At 37.4% G+C, this 17,809-nt stretch overlaps 1 protein-coding gene across 1 annotated transcript in view; it reads left to right on the top strand.

The window, feature by feature from the left end:
* The window catches only part of TMEM245 (transmembrane protein 245), a gene marked incomplete at both ends in the record, with an annotated part of 78,183 nt that overhangs the window by 17,432 nt on the left and 42,942 nt on the right, over positions 1-17,809 (top strand). Inside the window, 3 exons of the mRNA XM_080340388.1 lie at positions 3,182-3,397; positions 8,392-8,561; positions 13,378-13,401. Of these exons, the coding sequence (XP_080196514.1) occupies positions 3,182-3,397; positions 8,392-8,561; positions 13,378-13,401 (410 nt within the window). The remainder of the gene's footprint in view (positions 1-3,181; positions 3,398-8,391; positions 8,562-13,377; positions 13,402-17,809) is intronic.

Genomic DNA, 17,809 nt, shown 5'->3' on the forward strand with positions numbered 1-17,809 from the left:
AACCAGATGTTTTTTTGTCTTGCAAATTCTATTGTTTTTCTCCTTCAAGACAGGAAAAGAATAAATATGAAGTTTCCTGTTTACTCCTAACAATAGTTCAAATAATTTTCCAACAATCTGTTGCAAATTAGCATTCTATTCTGTGTTATGTGTTAAGCATCCTTTTGGTCATCTTTGATTTAGATCTTCTGTATGAATGGTGATGAAACATCATTCTCGTCCAGCATTCTCTTGAAATTACAGAAGGACGTTGTTATTCATGAAGGGGTACCTTCATCTTGGTGTTCTGACAGACATTAATAATAATAAAGTCACTATTTCATCTAACCCTCCATTTCTTATAACAAAAACATGTTATCTTTTTAGGAAGACTTCTCTTTACAGGTAACTTTCTCTACCCGTATAGAAAATGAACTTGTCTTTCTCTCTGAAGTGTAGTTTGTAGGACAGGGCTGGCCTTTATCCCTTTGAGACATAGAATCATAGAATTGTTTTGATTGAAAAAGACCTTCAAGATCATTGTGTCCAAACATTAACCTGACACTGCTAAGTCCACCGCTAAACCATGTCCCTAAGTGCCCCATTTACACATCTTTCAAACACCTCCAGGGATGGTGACTCCACCACTTCCTTGGGCAGCCTGTTCCAATGCCTGACAACCCTTTCCGTGAAGAAATTTTTCCTAATATCCAACCTAAACCTCCTCTGGCACAACTTGAGGCCATTTCCTCTCATCCTGTCATTTGTTACTTGGGAGAAGAGACCAACCCCCTCCATGCTACGACCTCTTTTCAGGTAGTTGTAGACAGTGATCAAGTCTCTCCTCAGCCTCCTTTTCTCCAGACTAAACAGCCCCAGTTCCCTCAGCTGCTCCTCATCAGACTTGTGCTCCAGGCCCTTCACCAGCTTCACTGCCCTTCTCTGAACTCTCTCCAGCACCTCAGTGTCTTTCTTGTAGTGAGGGGCCCAAAACTGAACACAGGATTCAAGGTGCGGCCTCACCAGCACCGAGCACAGTGGCACAATCGCTTCCCTAGTCCTGCTGGCCACACTATTCCTGATACAAGCCAGGATGCTGTTGGCCTTCCTGCCCACATGGGCACACTGTTGGATCACGTTCAGCCAGCTGTCAATCCACACCCCCACATCTCTCTTTGCCAGGCAGCTTTCCAGCCACTCTTCCCCGAGCCTGCAGCACTGCCTGGAATTGTTGTGGCCCAAGTGCAGGACCTGGCACTTGGTCGTGTTAAACCTCATACAATTAGCCTCGGCCCATCAATCCAGCCAGTCAAGATCCTTCTGCAGAGCCTTCCTACCCTCGAGCGGATCAAGAGTCCCACCAAACTTTTTGTCATCTGCAAACTTACTAAAGGTGCACTCAGTCCCCTCAGCCAGATCATTGATTAAACAGAACTGGCTCCACTTACCACAACTCTTAGGGCCCAGCCCTCCAGCCAGTTTTACCCAGCAAAGAGGTTTGCCGAGAAGCACTCCACCTCAAGCTTTTGCTGCGTTTAGCTGCTTGCAGAGTTCCTTCTTTCAGGTTGCATGTTGTAATTTCTTTGGGAATATTCTGAAGTTCCACCAAATATGTTACCAGCAACCAGCAGATGTTTCTGTCATGATCCCAGTGTCTATCAGTTGGGTAAATCAATAGATTTGTGTTAGTGTGGTGGGGAAGTTTTTATAAGCTCTAAAAATAATTCCACTTACTTGTAGAACACCAGTGCAGACTTCTACAACAAGAGAAGAGTGTTTATCCAGTGTATGAGGCTGCAGAATTTGTCACTGACTACTACTGTACACGTATGACAAATCGGTCTTGTCTTTTTGTACATTCTAGCTGTCATGCTTTAGGCCAGGAATGGCTTTAGTGACACAGTGCAGCTAAAACTGCATGTGTGGAACGTAAGTTGTTTGGCTGATATGCATGTAATGTATTGTAATACAGTTTTTACAGCAGTTTATGGGAGGAAAGTGGCTGGCGGTGAGGGGACACAAGTCCAGTGAAAGAGTTGTGTTCATTGCTTACCTGCTGCAGTATGTACCAACATAACAAATTGCCTTTTATTGTTCAGCATAGAGTAACTATCTAGGATTTCTTGTGTGTGCGTTCTTCCACTATGGCTGCAAATTTTTCTCAAGTAATGGTGTGTGGGAAGTCTGTGCATTTTGCCACCAGCATGGAGCCTCAGGATGAGTTAATACTGGTGTTCTCAGGGAGAGATTCTATATACAGTGACTGAAGATGGATTTGATGTCACCCATAACTAGACAGATTTACCAATTTAAAAAGAGAAATAAATCAATAAATTACTATGTTCTTTATACAAGAATTTTAATTTGGACATTAAATTTTTGCCTGAAATTACTATTTAGTGTTACCTATAAGTGCATTTAATACATCACTTTATGTTTTGTTTTGTTTTTAAATTCAGTTTTGTGTTTACTAACAATGAAAGAATGACAACATTTGTTACCCATTCATTTATGCTTGCTGTTGTTACTAAAGTATTTTACACAACGAAGTAATTTAGGGTCACAGTGTGAGTGCTATGTTTGTAGTGTGAGTGTTCAGGAAAATAAAAAGTGTAGTAAGAAATTTGTAAGATAAAAGCTTTCTCTTCAGTGTTTTGTTTAAATGAGCTTTGAGCAAATCTAAGATTTCTTTTTGAGTACTTAAAGAGAAATCAAAGATTTCTTTTAAGATCTCTGATTTCTTTCAGAAGTGAATTACACTTTGTGTTTTTCAGGGTCTTGTGGTTCTTTGATAAAATGTATTTGGCTTGTAATTTACCTGCAGTGACAGGAGGCCTCTTAGAGGCTGTAGCATTTTTTCTTCTGTCCTCCTCCCAGCACTGCTTGGCATGGTGTTGCATGATGTGGGAGAGCTTACACAGCCCTGTTCTGGCATTTCAAAATTCAGATCAGCACCAAGGCTGTATGTGTCTTGTAAAGAAATCACAAAATAACCCCCACAAACAAACGAAACCAACCAACCAAACTCCAAAACAACAAATAATAACCTACAAAAACCCTGAACAAAATGATAAACCCCAAACCAAGCAAAATCTCAAATCAAAACAACAACAAAAGGTTAGTTTGGGACTATGGAATGTATTCTGTTCTGTGGTGAACATTAATGTGATAATTTCCACTTCTTTGTTTGCATTTGTTTTAGGAGCAACAGAAGGTGATCAGTCTCCACAAGCTTCATCGTCATCTTTATCCTCCTCTTCATCCTCTTCTGGGAGCAGACAAAGACCTGAGATTGGAGCTTTTCTTAGAAAAAAGAAAACTAGTGATATTTACTTTGTTACACTTGTGTGGGCCATTGTCATTGTCCAGATCTGGCTAAATTTCTGGATTGTGCAGCTATTGCCTGTGCCTTTTGCAGGTAATAAGTCAATTTATCTTACTTAATGTGTATTAAATAATGACTTTGGATAGCCTTAGGCTTTGTGTTTAAATAAAATAGAAGGAAAGGCTTGTTAAGGCTTTTTGTTAAGACAAGATGAATTGGAGCTTCAAATAGGAAGACAGATATGCGCTGTCTGTTGCCGTGTAGCGGACAACTTTGTAAAATTGATTTATCTGTTGACTGTTGTAGTTATCTGGAATAATTTAGTGTCATACCTTACATTGTAACAATACTTCTGGTTTAGAGTACATCTTTTATGGTTTTTGCCCCTATAGATAAAGACTATTTTAGCTGTTTTTCAGTAGCCAAGTACAGCTCATACTAACTTTTAATTTACATTAAAAATGGGTTGCTAGGTCCTGTGAAGAAGTCACAAGATAAACTTGATTCTAATTCTAGATCTAAGGTTAATTAGCTTTGTCCTTCACATCTATATGCCATCTGTTCTTTTATATATCAAGCAAGATTTGAGTAGTTGTGATAGCTATTGAAAGAGTTTATTTTAAAACTGAATGATGCTTTTTCCAATACCCTTTTGGGAGGTGAATATGGAAGGTGGGAACTCTGGAAATATGCATGAACTACTATGTATCTGCAGGCATTTCCTCCCATCCCCCTACCATAAACAAAATGAGTTTCATAATTTGCTTGGATTTTCTCTAAACTTAAAATGCTATTTTTCAGCAGTTCTAAATGTATTTAACACTTAAATGTAGTTATTTTCCCATTTACCATGTGTGGTGGTTTGGCCTCAGCTAGCAACCAAGTGCCTGCACTCTTGTCCTGTCTTCCAGCATGGGCTACCCCCATGAGCTGCAGTCCCTTTTGGGAGGTACCAGCTCAGGCATCTCCTCATCCCTGGGCCACAGTCCCTCTGGAGATGTGCTTGCTCCAGCATGGGTCCTCCATAGACCACGGACCCTCTGAGGGGTGCACTTGCTCTATGGTGGAGCGCTTCTGCTCCCCTGGCCTTTTTATTCTCTCTGTTCATCCCTCTGTTCTATCTTCCTCTCTATTCGCTTGCTCTGTGTTCTTTCCTTTTCTCCTTCTCTAGTGTTTTCTGCCCTTCATTAAATACATTTTCACAGAGGCACCACACTTGTGCCTGATGAGTTCAGCTTTGGCCTGTGGTGTGTCCATTGTGGAATGCCCTGGAATCAACTGTGTATGGCACAAGGCAGACCTGGCCTCTCCCCATGGAGGCCACCCCAGTGGCCACCCTGCTACCAAAACCTTGTGATTTACACCAATACACAAAGCCATAATAAACCATCTAGTTGTGCATCTGGAAATCACGACTGTTGGGGCCATGCTTACAGGTTCGAGGAGCTGTGAACTCTGACAGGCACAGTGAATGAGGGGCATGGTGAAGGGAACAGCTGCAGATTTGGCTGCAACACTGTAGGAGCAGCTAAAGGGTAACACGATGGTTAGGAATATAAATAGCTGAAAACAGAGTAAGCGGAGAGAGGGATTTGATCTTTGTTTCATTGCAGTGTAGTTGCAGCAGAAGAAACTGCCCAATTTTGTTGTCTGGGCATTATGGGAAACGGAAATGGAAGGTTGGATGTGGCTCATAAATAAATAATAAAAATTATAAAGGGATTAGAAAATAAATTTTAGACTTCCTAGAAACAGAGGCTTACATGGTTTAATTTATTGAAAAGTCAAGGAGTGACTTTACCACTGTTAAGAAATACCTACTTGTATGGAATTAAAAATTGATACAATAGTTTTATGATTAGGCAGACAACAATAAATGGTTTTAAGCTTGAGCCAGACAAATCTAAAAGTACACAACTATAACTGAAATGGGTGAATACTGCTGCTTCCAGTCATTAAGTCCAAAATAGCTATCTGAACAATAAGCTCATGCCAAATTAGAAAATGAACTTGAGAATATTTGTCACTTGGTTCCATAGTGGTGACACTGGGCTATTTAAGTGCTTTTTCTTGGTATATAACTGAATATAAGTAGATCACCACAAAAATATTGTGAAAAGGGATTATAATGATGAAGAAAGCCAAATTTAGAACAGTGATTCACATTAAGTGTCAGAAGGTGAATGATGTTAACCTGGATTGTTAAAAGAGAGGTGGTATTAAAAATATTTAGTAGTGGAAAACAGGGAGGCTTATAAAGCAGTTTGCCTTGCAGCTGTTCAAGTTTAAGGACGCTAATAACTTTAAACAGTTCTGAGACCTTAAGAAGAACGCTTCTAATATGTAAAAAACAAAAACAAAACCAACCCAAAACCTTAAATAGAAAGGTGTTAAATTCACCAGAGTTCCTTATATTGGTAGACAGGGCTTACATTAATTAGCATTTAGATTATTAGAAATATCTTGGTACCGTTAACATTTTTCTTGAATGCAGTTGTACTTCAGTAGAATGAGACGCTCTTTTAAAAATGCTTAATATAGAGGGCGGATAAATTATACCATAAGATGAAAAGGTGAAAGAATTACTTTTGAATTTAAAAGCTAAGCAATAAATCAGGTTGTGGAACACTTGTAGGATTTTGTTCAGTGATATGAGCCTGGGACTCCTGGTATTGTCTCTTTTTAAGATCTTTCATTTACTTCCTTACTTGTTCTGCCGCCTCCTTTTTTAAGTCTATTTTTGTCCTCAGGTCATTTTGTTCTTCCTGGAGATTATTATGCAGCTTTCTCTTCTTTTGCTCACAACTTTTTAATGACAGTCCTCCTTTAACTTTTTCTCTCTTGCCTCTTTTTAACTTAATAAATTACAGCTGCATGGTTGTAGCACCTCCTGACATCACCTTTGAAATAAGTGTACACTTGGTTATTTTAGACGATACTATTTAAACACTTACTTTTAAATAATAGCAGAAGGTTAGAATGCCATTTCAGGTATGTTGTTCACCTTGTAAAATTCAAGGTTGCCCTGTTTTGCATCAGTAAGTCTATTTACCATGAGTTGCATTTCATCATACAAAACTTCAGCCTGTAAGTTAGGTGCTGGCACTCGCACTATATTTTCTCCCTTTTCTTTTGTTTGTTTGCCACATAATCTTTAGTGGAAAGATTATTTCTTCGAGAGAATAAATCCCATGTTTGCCATGTGGTGGTGCCAGAGGGTAAGTAAACCAAATGTCAGCAAATTGTTGAATGAGCTCTCTGTAAAAAAGAACTATTACACAAATGGCTTACAGATAGTAGGTTCTTGTTGAACTTTGATAAATGCCCTGTGGATATTAAAATTTAACCTTTTTGACTATGTGTGTCACTTTACACATCTCCAAGTAGAAGCATGATGTGAATTTTTGAGAATGAGGAAATTACTGTGGTGTTGATGTAAGGCAGTAGTAAGTAATAAATCTAGCTTGGAGAGTAGCCTTTGTAGTAAAAAAACACTTTATTAAAAGTGCACTTCAGTGTAATGATGGGGAGTTCAGTATCAAATGTTGCTATAAGTATGGTATAATTGGAGGAATACTGCTAGCATTTTCATATTTTACTTTGTAAGTAGAATTTTTAACACTGATTGTAATTTTTGATCTACATGTGACATTTGTAGTTAATAAATTCTGGGTTTAAAAAAATAGGTAGAAATTAGGAGAATTCTGTGATTCTGTTGCTAATGGTTTCACTTTGTTTTCTGTTAGAACTATAGTTTTCAATATTTGGGGATGTAGCATTAATTATTTCAGAGGTTTGTGTATCAGTTATTCATGTCAGGACTGGGTTGTGAGATCTTCTGGTTTGTTACTGCTATATATAATAATCCTTTAAGTTGATGGATCTTGTAATGATATTTTTGTGACTGGTATGTTTCCATCAATGCTCAATTAATTCACATTACAAACAAAGGTTTGCATTACAACTGATTGCACTTAACTCCTCTGTTTTGATGTTAAAGTGGCTTTGGAAGATTACTCGCTTTTCTTCTTTTCAGTGAAGACAAAACAGATAGTTTGAGTGATCTGACATTTTGTTGAATTAAAAAAGTATATGGCAAATATTTCATTACTATTAAAGATCTATTAGCTTCCAAAGAAAGTTTCATATGTACCATGCTTTTTTGCTTTTACATTCCTGATGCTGATGATTCGCAAGTGTTGTGTGTATAGTCAGTAAGTGAGAAAGAGCAGTGCCCTTGCAGAATTGGAACCATAAGCCTTGTGCAAAAGTATCTGGGCTTTATTTCATGGCAAGTAAATGGACATGAGCTTTTATTTCTGTAACGATAACACTAGACATTTCTAGTGTTGCTGAGAAGCTCTTTATTTTACAGTGGATGTGTGTCAGAAGTGTTGGAGAGAAGCTGCTTGTGGTAGCAAAATGCTTCTTTTGGGGGGAGAAAAAGTTGTAAATGTATTCTGTTTGGTTTTGAGGAGTAGTATGGGTTTCTCTGAAGCTTTGTGATCATCAAGATCGAAAGCTGATCTCAAAATAATGTTTTTTATGTTTAAAAGTAAAATTAATCAATAGTTGTATCTCAGTTGAAAGTTTAAATGAGCACTTCGTTACTGTGAAATTAGGCATGATCTGCTTTAGCCGTCTAAAGGCCTAAAACTTAAGAATTGAGGCTGAAAATTTTCTTTCATGCGTAACATACTGTTAAGTTCTGAATGTGGTATTTTATGTGTAGTTATCTGGTGCGGTGGATGTGTGAAGATGTGATAAATCCACTGTATTGGGATTGTGGAATGGCACCTTGATACCTGCTTATCCCAGGCCTCACCCAAGTCTGTTAGCTGCATGATTGGGTAGTATGCAGGCACCTCTGCTGCCATCTAAATTCCATGTGGATAAGCATAGCTGTAAAATGAGGGAGGAGATTAATACTAAAACCACTTGAAAATTCTAAAAGCAGTTTCTAGTGGGAAAAAAACTCAAGAATATGTTTATTTCTTTTTCATAGGTCTTTCAGAATGGAGTAGATGCACAGTCTTGTGGTGCTCCTCTGAAATCTCTAATACTTCATTTCCTTCTTGTGGTTACAGTTTGGGCACTTAAAAAACTCGTGGTTCATTTTGGAGTTTTGAACTTCATGGCAAACCATTGCAAAAGTTGGTGGCAACTCATTGAAAATTTTGTGAAGGAACGTCAGGAAGCTCTTGCTCCACGGCCCATCAGAGGGCTTGGAAGAGTCATACTAAAGCTTGACAGTAAGGTATTTCTACTTATTTTCTTAAACAGCCTGAAAGTTTTATTCTCTGTTCACTGTATGCTGAAATGCTTTAATTCTAAAATAAATGTCTGTCACTAATGGACATGTCTCTCATGTAAAACTGTATCTGTTTTATGGTGTATTTTAAACCGTGTCTCTTCTTTCACTATTCACACTTAAGTACACATTTAAACTTTGTTAAATGATTACATGCAAAGCTTGACAGAAGTCACTTTTAAAATGTTGAGTTAGTTTTATAAGATTCCTTATTTGAGAAAGGCAAACTTCTCATGATTCAGTCACCCTACCTGATTACAAAGACTTTAAAATAAAATTTAATCAGATGTAATCTGAAGGATGAGATGTTCCTACTTCTGTTGTGAAAACTTAATTGAAAAAGCAACCCATTTTATTCTGTAAGTAGGGCCTGAGCTAGTTTGAACACATTTGTTTACACTGTGTGGAAGTATAGTTGAACACTGTGGGATGGTGGTACAGAAGGGAGGCTTCCCTCTGTAAGAGAAGAATACAGTATTTGGGAAATGCCGTAGAATAAGGCTTCTGTGTTCCCCTCCTTTCTCCCCCACTCAAAATGCACACACATGTGCATTGCAAATTGCAGAGTTGGAAAGCTCCATAAGATCTATGAAGGCTTCTCACTTAATCTGATAGATTATTTGTTCATAGTAGCTTTCTGTAACTGTGTTGTTGAAGTATTTTCTGCTTTAGAAAAAGCAATTGCGTCAGACTTTCTATAACTGAAGAGCTGAACCCTGTAAGTACATTTGTCAGAGCATCTGCACCTCAGCAGATCCATCTCCAATTTATAGCTCTGAATTCCTATAGGAAAAGGAAGAGCTTAAGTCCAGATCTAATGGGTAAATGGATGTCAAAAGGTCAAAAAAAGCATTACAATGACTGTAGGAAATAAGTAATAATTTCACAGAGTTCATTAAGGAAGAATTTGAAAAAGGAAAAAAGCCTTTCAGAGTACAGCTATGGACAAGATAACAGGAGTTTCCAACGGCAGTGGAAAGTATTAACATATTAGGATAAAAGCTTACATTACACAAATCTTTTAATTAAAGCTTTTGTTTTATCAGTAAGAACACTCTCTAGACACAATGTCATATGTATTGTATTTCATGAGTTGTTGAGTTTAGCATCCTTGTTTTGCGTAGCTATGTGGTATAGTATCCTCCCTAATTCCACTAAGACTTTTGTCCTCAAAGGAGGTAGGGCTTTTGTCATAATGTGCAGCAGAACTTCCCACTCTTCAGCTTACATGCATTTAAAGTCAGTTTATATTCATTTTGTTCTTGTCTAAGCAAAAGAACAGTGTAAGCACAACTCATTTCTCTATCTCCCTTCTCCTCCCCATTTTTTAGGTGGCAGTCATATTCCTTCTGAGTCTGTGCTGTGTGTATTAAGGCAATTTAAGCTCTTCTGGTCATTATAAGGACACTTGATACTCTGCATGATGCTGTTGCCCTTGTTTGTGCCTATTCTAATTACAGTTCGCGTGGCTTTATCATGGGTGGCTGGAATTATAGGTGGTCTTCCAGTGCTTATCACACTAATACTTTAATATCTTTTTACGTTCTACTAGATAAGCTTATTCTGTGCATTGTAGGATCACAGATGCATCTTATCTCTGAGAATTCGGGAAGCAATGACATAGGATATTGGCAATTTTGATTTTTGCGGGGACAGGAAAAGGAGAGGAATGAAAATGACATCCTTGCAAGTTTTTTTTTTAGAAAGGATGGATGAGCAGTATTTAAATTCGATTACCAGACACTTTAGCTTAATTATGCACTGTTGAAGAGGAAATAAAAATATGCAAACACAAACCAGAAATTCATGCAGTAAATTGTTACAGCTTACCATTTGCGGGTATGTGAGGAACCAAGACTGAAGGATGATTTCATTTGCAATTAGATGTTTAATTTTTTAATATTTTATTTGTGCTTTCCTTTCTTGGGAGCTGAAGCTTCTTAGTAAGTTTTTGTTTGTTTGGCTTGTTTCTGGTTTTTTTTTGCATACTAAGTTAACTGGAGGCGGAATCTCAGGCTCAGGACATATTGGTGCTCTTAGCCAAGTACAACAAGCCATTGACAAGGTTTGTTTCACACACTTGTCTAGTGGTACTCCTTGCTCTTTCTAAAGTAGTATGGCCTGTTTGGAAATTGTTATAGTTTTGAGTAAAAGGTAGTGAGGACGATGAGACATCTTCAAATGGCACGTCTTTTTCTCCCAAATGAAGTTTAGGATACTAGTGTAGATGATCCAGAAAACAATGCATTGTGATAAATAATGGGGGAGTACTGTTTCTGTGTGCAAATCTTTGAGCTTTACTGATTATGTCTGTTTCTTAAGTAAAAGCAGTAAGAAAAGAACTGCTCTTCTTCTTTCCCACTGTTCATCAACCTTGAGTTATCTTGGAAATGCAGGCTAATTTTAGCTCAAGTTCTGATCAAGCCGAAAGAAAGTAGGGTATTTTTTTTCATTTTCTTTATGAACAATAGATCAAGCTGGGCCTGTATGTGCAGGCCTGCTTTAAATATGAACTGTAGAAATAGGTTGTTCTTATCATATTCTTTAGTCCCTGGTTGTGCATTTGCCCCATGGAGCCCACAGAAGTAGCGGTTCAGATATGAGAGACTCCCTGGAGGAAAGAGTAGGAAAGTTTCTGTTGTCATCCATCAAGACATCTTAAAGCTTTATAGGTACAATATCATGCGTGTTCTTATCAGCAGTCAAGAACTAATTATTTGTTTAACTGATAGGTTTTTTTTTTTAAAGACTGTCCTTTAATAAGGGCAGTTTTGTTTTGGCTGGAGTTTGCAAAGGAGTTAAGCAGCATGCACTGCACTTTTTCTTTTTTAATTAGAATGTGCTAGTATCAGTGAATCATGTAGCTATTATATGCTTTTTCTTGGTATAGCATACTATAATTTTATATACGGAGTACTGTAATAGTTTTTTTTTGGACTTCGGGTAAAGTCAAGGTTTGGTTCTTCTGGTACCAAGTTTACCGTGTAGTTAAAGCAAGGACAAAAAATAGGGAGAATCTCTACCCGTGCATATATTATTCTAGGAAATACTTCCATAGACGTGTAAGGTCTGATGTAAGTGGTTGTTCAATAAAATACTGGGCAAGTGGCTGTAGCCTTATTAATTTTGGATGACTTGAAAATTAGAATGAAGCTGTAGCCTATTTTTAAATGTAGATTGATTACATTTGTAGAACTACTTAAACATCAGTAAGCTCATAGGCAGGTAGGGCCTCCCAGATATGATCTAAAACATTAATAAAAAACATTGTTATTTTTGATATATAGTGTTACTTTATAGTTACTGTATTTATAACGGAATTCTAGGAGGCTGAAATTATAGAAAAATACCAAAGACTTCCTTTTACATTCTACTAAAATCTCAGGGTCACAAGAGAGCTCTAGCTTTTGTTGTGTTTGATTTGCAAAGTGGAGAAATACAGCCATGAGATCTAAGTTTTTTCCTAATATATAGTGTGTTTTAATATGCAGAAGTAAAGTTAAAGGCAAAAGTGTGTTGTTGAATCAGTAAACTACCTTTTTTCACTGATTAAATTATTCCATAATTGAAGAGGTGAAATAGGAACAAATTCTGCTGTGTCAGTTCGAGGCTTTTGAAGCCTTGTTATTGCTTTCCATTACTGTGATTCTTTCAATGAGTAGTAAAAATGGATGCTTTGTAACATACTTTATTTTAATGTTTCCTGTGTTCATGTTTATTTCTAAATCTGTTTCTTGCTTCTGATATAACTTAACATTCTGAGATTTTATTTTATTTTATTTGAAAGGTTCTTACATTTTGCTTTCATTGGGAGCTAATATAATTTCTGGCAACTAGTCAAAATGCTAGATTTGACCATTCAATGATCTTGTTTTCAGGGAGAAACAAATTTCACTCACTTGATCTTAACCTCTAACAGAGATGAAGAATAACGTTAAAGCTTTTCACTGTTGTGATGACGCTGCTAACTGATTACTAATGGCGAGAATTAGGAGTATCATCCTACATAAACTAGGTCCTAAAAATGGGTGTACATGAGCAGTATGGGTGAGAATTAGTTAGGAAAAATAACTATAGTACAAAAGGATAAATTGGCTGTAGACAAGTGCAAAGAACTCCTGCACAACCAATAAAATGATACGAAATCTACGCATTTATTTGGTCTACAGTTTGCTGTTGTGTGTATATCAGATTTAGTTATGTATTTTATGTTGTGCCGTTGAATGTGAATGTTGTAATATGAATGTGATACTAAAAAAGCCATAAAATTTAACAATAGGTAACATAATAGGAGTGTTTTGAAATACATAGGAAATTGCCTGAATGGGAGTATTAATGCAATGAACAAATATCTCCTGTTAAGTTTTGGTGTTTCAGTAAAGTGCTCTTCTCAAAGTACTTCTACAAGTCCTGCTCTGAAATCTGAAATGTTAGCTCTCAGAGTAATTAAACTGGAATTACCCAGATTGTGCTGATAGCTCTGCTAATAGCATTAAAGTTGTTCTTATTTGTTATGTCTCTCTTTGTTTCAAAAAGTGCATGTTAATAGTAAAATCTAGATTCATGCAGTAGAAGTTATGATCTTTTCTTCCTATTGCAATTTACCTTTCTGTCTGGAAAAATTTCATTTTCATTCTGTGGATGACCTTGCCTGCCTCTCATTGCTTTTATTTCCCCTCTCTATTACTGCATTTTTCAATGATTTTCCACTGTGTTCTTGTCTTTTTTTCCCTTTCTCCCATCTCCCCCTGCCACTGACAAGCTGTGGCACTGGCTTAATAAGAAGGTAAATAAGCAGAAAAATTGTGATTCCAACTAATGGATTCTGTGGTTTTGGGGAGGTTTTTTGGTTTTGTTTTCTTTTTTTTTTTTGCAGCATGAACACTCCTTAACATGCCTTGCTTCTTAGTTTTCTCATCCAAGTGTCTCTCTCTAGCTCTTGATATAAGCTACTGAAGGTCATATAATTCTACCTGATCTCTTGTCTTCTACTAAAATGAATGCACATAGTCAAGTGTTTGGTACAGCAGAAATATTACACTGGCCTTTCGAACAGTTTGATTTAGTGACACTTTTATTTAGGACCAGTTCATCTTTACCTGGTTCTCATTGTATGCATAACAAAACCAGTTCTCTTCTGGATGGGAGAGCTGTTCACTGCTCAGAGAAAGCATCAGAGAAAGCATCATGGGAGTAGTGAGGGTGAAGCACACTTGTAAAGCCATAAATGTGCTTGCAAATAGTGCATTGACTGGCTTCAGTTGGTCCTGTTAGTCTTGTAGTTTAAAAGTGTCAGACTGGCCTGTATATTCAGTGGTATTCAGTGTAGCAGGAGTGAAATGAGAATACTCACAGTCTCAGAGCTGCCTAATCCAACATCACTCTTAAGGGAAGTGAGGGTTTGTAGAAAAATCTTTAAAAATGTAATTAAAGCAGTTGGTGTAGCTAAAATATTGTTTCTTTTATGTGGCTTGTAAACATGTGGTGTGTGTTTTATATGAAATGTACTCCTCAGTTCCTGTGGTTCATCTTAATCAACTAGTTTATCGTTCTTTGGGGAACTGTCATGCCAAGGGAACTTAAAACTGATTCAGTCCATGTTTGGCCTCATGTGACTGAAATCTGGACAGCTCCTCAGAGCAGAGATATCTTTGGGACTTGGGCAGTGTCATTGCTTCCAACCAGCACAGAGCTGGAGAGGGATACCTGCAGCATGTGTGACTCTGCAGGACCTCAGAGTTTTAAAGATGAAAATCTAGTACATGATAAAATGTGTGAAAACCAGGTAGGGAATAAGGCTGCATGTAGTGTGCAGGATGAGCAGCTGTAATTAATTTAGAAAGGTTAATCTTCTGTATTTAATCAGTGAACTCAGGGTTACATGGTGAGGATCTTTCTGTGTTTCTGAACAAGAAGGTAGAGTTGCTTGCTTCATGATTCAGTTATAATTATCCACTAAGAAGGCAAATTTTTGGATGTTCTTTTGCCCTTGAAGATAGTTTGGTTGTTTTAAAATTAGATTTTTACTTCCTGACTTTGAAATTTTTGCATTATATGAGTGACTTATAATTAGTAAATATGTGTAACCATAACCCTTCATAATTTTTTTTTATTAGATATTGGTTTGTTAGCACAGTTTAGGTAAAGAGCTGAGTTCAGTGTGCCGCAGGTAAAAGTTTAGTCTTGGCTACTTTTTTCTGGCTCCAAGTTTGTCATGTGCTTGTTTGAAAATTCATGTATGTAGATCAGTTTTTTCCTTAGTATTGATAGGTTCCAAAAATAATTTCACTGTAATTGCTTTGAACTTTAAAATGTCTAGATTTTATTTTTAGTTTAGAGATTTGCTTTACTCTGTGGATATAGTTTCTTAACAGCATTTTTTTTTAGTCCCTAGGGGCTATTTTTGAAAACTACTGGTTTTTACTTTGCAGTTTCATAGGAAGAGATCCTGAAAGTCCCGTAGTGTTACATGTGATGTTGATCCCAGTGCATGAGAAAGTAGTAATAATATTATAATCAAGATTTTTTTAAAAAGGTAAAAAAATACTGTGCAAGCTGTGTCAGGTTCTTGTGGGTTTGTTTTGTTGAGTTTTGTTTGGTTTGGTTTTTTTTAATTAATTACATTTAAAAACATCTTACTCTACTAGAGGCAAATAAAGGAGGACAGTTGTAATATAGAACATGGGGAGCAGTTAAAAGGCTGCTTCCTTTGCACCTTTCTCCTTTTTGCCTGTTGTTGGAGGGAGGTGCTTGAGAACACCAAGATAAATTTCTGATAATCTACCAAGAAACTAAAAATATACTGCCTAGAGATGGCAGAATTTGAAATTATAGCTTATTGTGGCTACTAGTGATAAACCTTTTTGTTTTTCTTCCTATTCCTGTTCTAAGAGCTTCTGTCGATGACCTGCTAGAAAATTTTGAGGTTTTTTGGCAAACAAGGATAGTATATAACCACATAGTTTAACACAGTATACGTAGCCCAAAATATAGAATAGGTTCAGTTGGGCTAGCGTGGTTTATTCTTCATAACATTGTCTAAGTCAGGAGTCTTTAGAAAGAATTGCTAAATTTTGCTGTTGGAGGGACATGGGTATGAACAGACTTGAGATCTCATATAGACCGTTCTCTGTCTTTTCTCACTCAACTAGTCATCTGACTCATTTCAGTGTAACCCTGAGATGTGTCCTGATTATAGGCTTCCACTTCTTCAGATGATATTAATAAGATGATATCCTCAAATATTAACTGAACTGAGAGGAAATGTCAACAAGTCTAAGAAATGTCTTGGAAAAAAATCCTGGTAGATAGTGAAGCTGTTTAAAGAAAAAAAAAAATAGTACTTTTTGGTAATGTTATGTAGATATAATTGAAGCAGATGTTCAGATATGCTTCACTGTATGTGTAATGCAATAAATAAAACATACCAGACTAGTGTTCTGATGGCTATGCAGTGTGAAACATGACAATATGAATTAATAGATGATGTATCATACCGCATAACATGGAGAACTTGTTTAAATAGTAGGATTCCCAGTTGTTAAGCATGAGCTGTAGTTACATTACAGCTCAGTGTATTTTGGTTTGTATTATCACCCAAAAGTTGAAAGCAGGGAGCATTTGCAAATTGTTGAGAAGCATTTTAACAGAATGTAGTTCATTTTAAAAACTTTTTTTACAGTGAGCTAAATCGAACAATAAAAAAACAAAGAAGTTGAGACCTTTCCCTTCAAAACTGTGACAATTAAGGATAGTTTTTTTTGTGGACAATCTATCACGAATCAGTAATATTTCAGTTTGGTTTTACAAGTGTGACCTTCTGTAGCTTAGGAGCCTTGCTTTCCTTTACCTTTGTGTAATTTTGGGTGTTGTGGCAGCATCAGCTTCCCGCTATTGACTAACCTTTAGATTAGAAACTCAGAACTGAATTTAAAACTTCATGATCTCTGGCTAATGACAAGTGTTTAGTTAGTGTATGTTTGTCTTTGTGTGCATGCCCATGGTTTACAGGAAAGGTGTAACGAGGGTCTGGCAGGGTTGGGGTAAGAACGAAGTTTGGACCTGGTTCAGTGGTAAGTACAAGCGCACAGGGAGTTAACAGTCCAGCTTACCTGCAGTAACATGGCACCTAAGCATTATTTAGCATGAGTGTGCAAAGGTGAGTGTTTCCTAAGGAACTGTTGTGGGTAAATGTGGAGGACGGAAGAGAGGTTTAATAGCAAGTGAGTAAAAGGAGGAGGAGTACATATAGCCCTAAATGAACGTTGTGCACCTGATTTTACTTGTACAATACTCAGTCCAATGCAGTCTTCTCCTGTGATTTGTCTGTACCAGCTGTATAACTTGGATCTCCTCGAGACTGTTGTGAGGGCTGTACTTGCAGTACCTGCAGGCATACCAGAGCTAGCTTTCATCTGGCTTGCTTGGGCTACCGACCCAAAGAAACACAAAGTGGGCTTGGGTGGCTGTGGCTGCTGCCTGTACTGGTACAACACCAGTGCTGCCATTACTTTAGTGACTAGATTAAAGTTGACTCAGGAGTTATGTGTGCTGCAGCCACAGCTCAATGGCAGTGTAGGCTTACTCCAACCCACAGTAAGGAGAGTCAAGAAAAGATGCCCTGTTCTTCATGTTCCAGTTCACAGGGAGTCCTCATCCTCATCTTTTGGAGCTTGATCTTCCAGTAGTTGCTACTGTGGTGAAACATCCAGCTTCACCTGCACTGAGATTTCAGCTACGGGATACCACTCACGCAACCATTGAGGCTGGCGTTTTTAGAGATTTCTGACAGTACCTCCAATTTCTTGGATTCAGTGAGCCTCATTAGGGTGCTGTGTGTAAGACTAGCTAGGAGATTACTTTTATCTCTGCCTTAGAACGTAAATAGCAATTAGTTTGAACTTTGTTAACTAAGAAATAATAATGGCAGCTTTAATTTTTAATAGCTTAAATTTGAAGCCCATACTATAAAATTTCTATCCCCTGGCCATCCAGTATTTTTCAGTTATGTTTTTAATTTCTGACCTTTAAACCAGAGGCTTTTACTTCTTACTTCTCTTGCATAATGCTTAGATGTATGTGAGGCTTGGAAAGGCACAGCAAATCCTGTTTTCAGTCTTATTTCCAAAGAGGCAGCAGCCCCATGTAGAGGCTACTCAGAGAAAGCTGCAGTACTGGTAACTCCATCTAGCAGT

The sequence above is a fragment of the Nesoenas mayeri genome (genome assembly GCF_963082525.1).
Source record: "Nesoenas mayeri genome assembly, chromosome: 2".
Classification (NCBI taxonomy): domain Eukaryota; kingdom Metazoa; phylum Chordata; class Aves; order Columbiformes; family Columbidae; genus Nesoenas; species Nesoenas mayeri.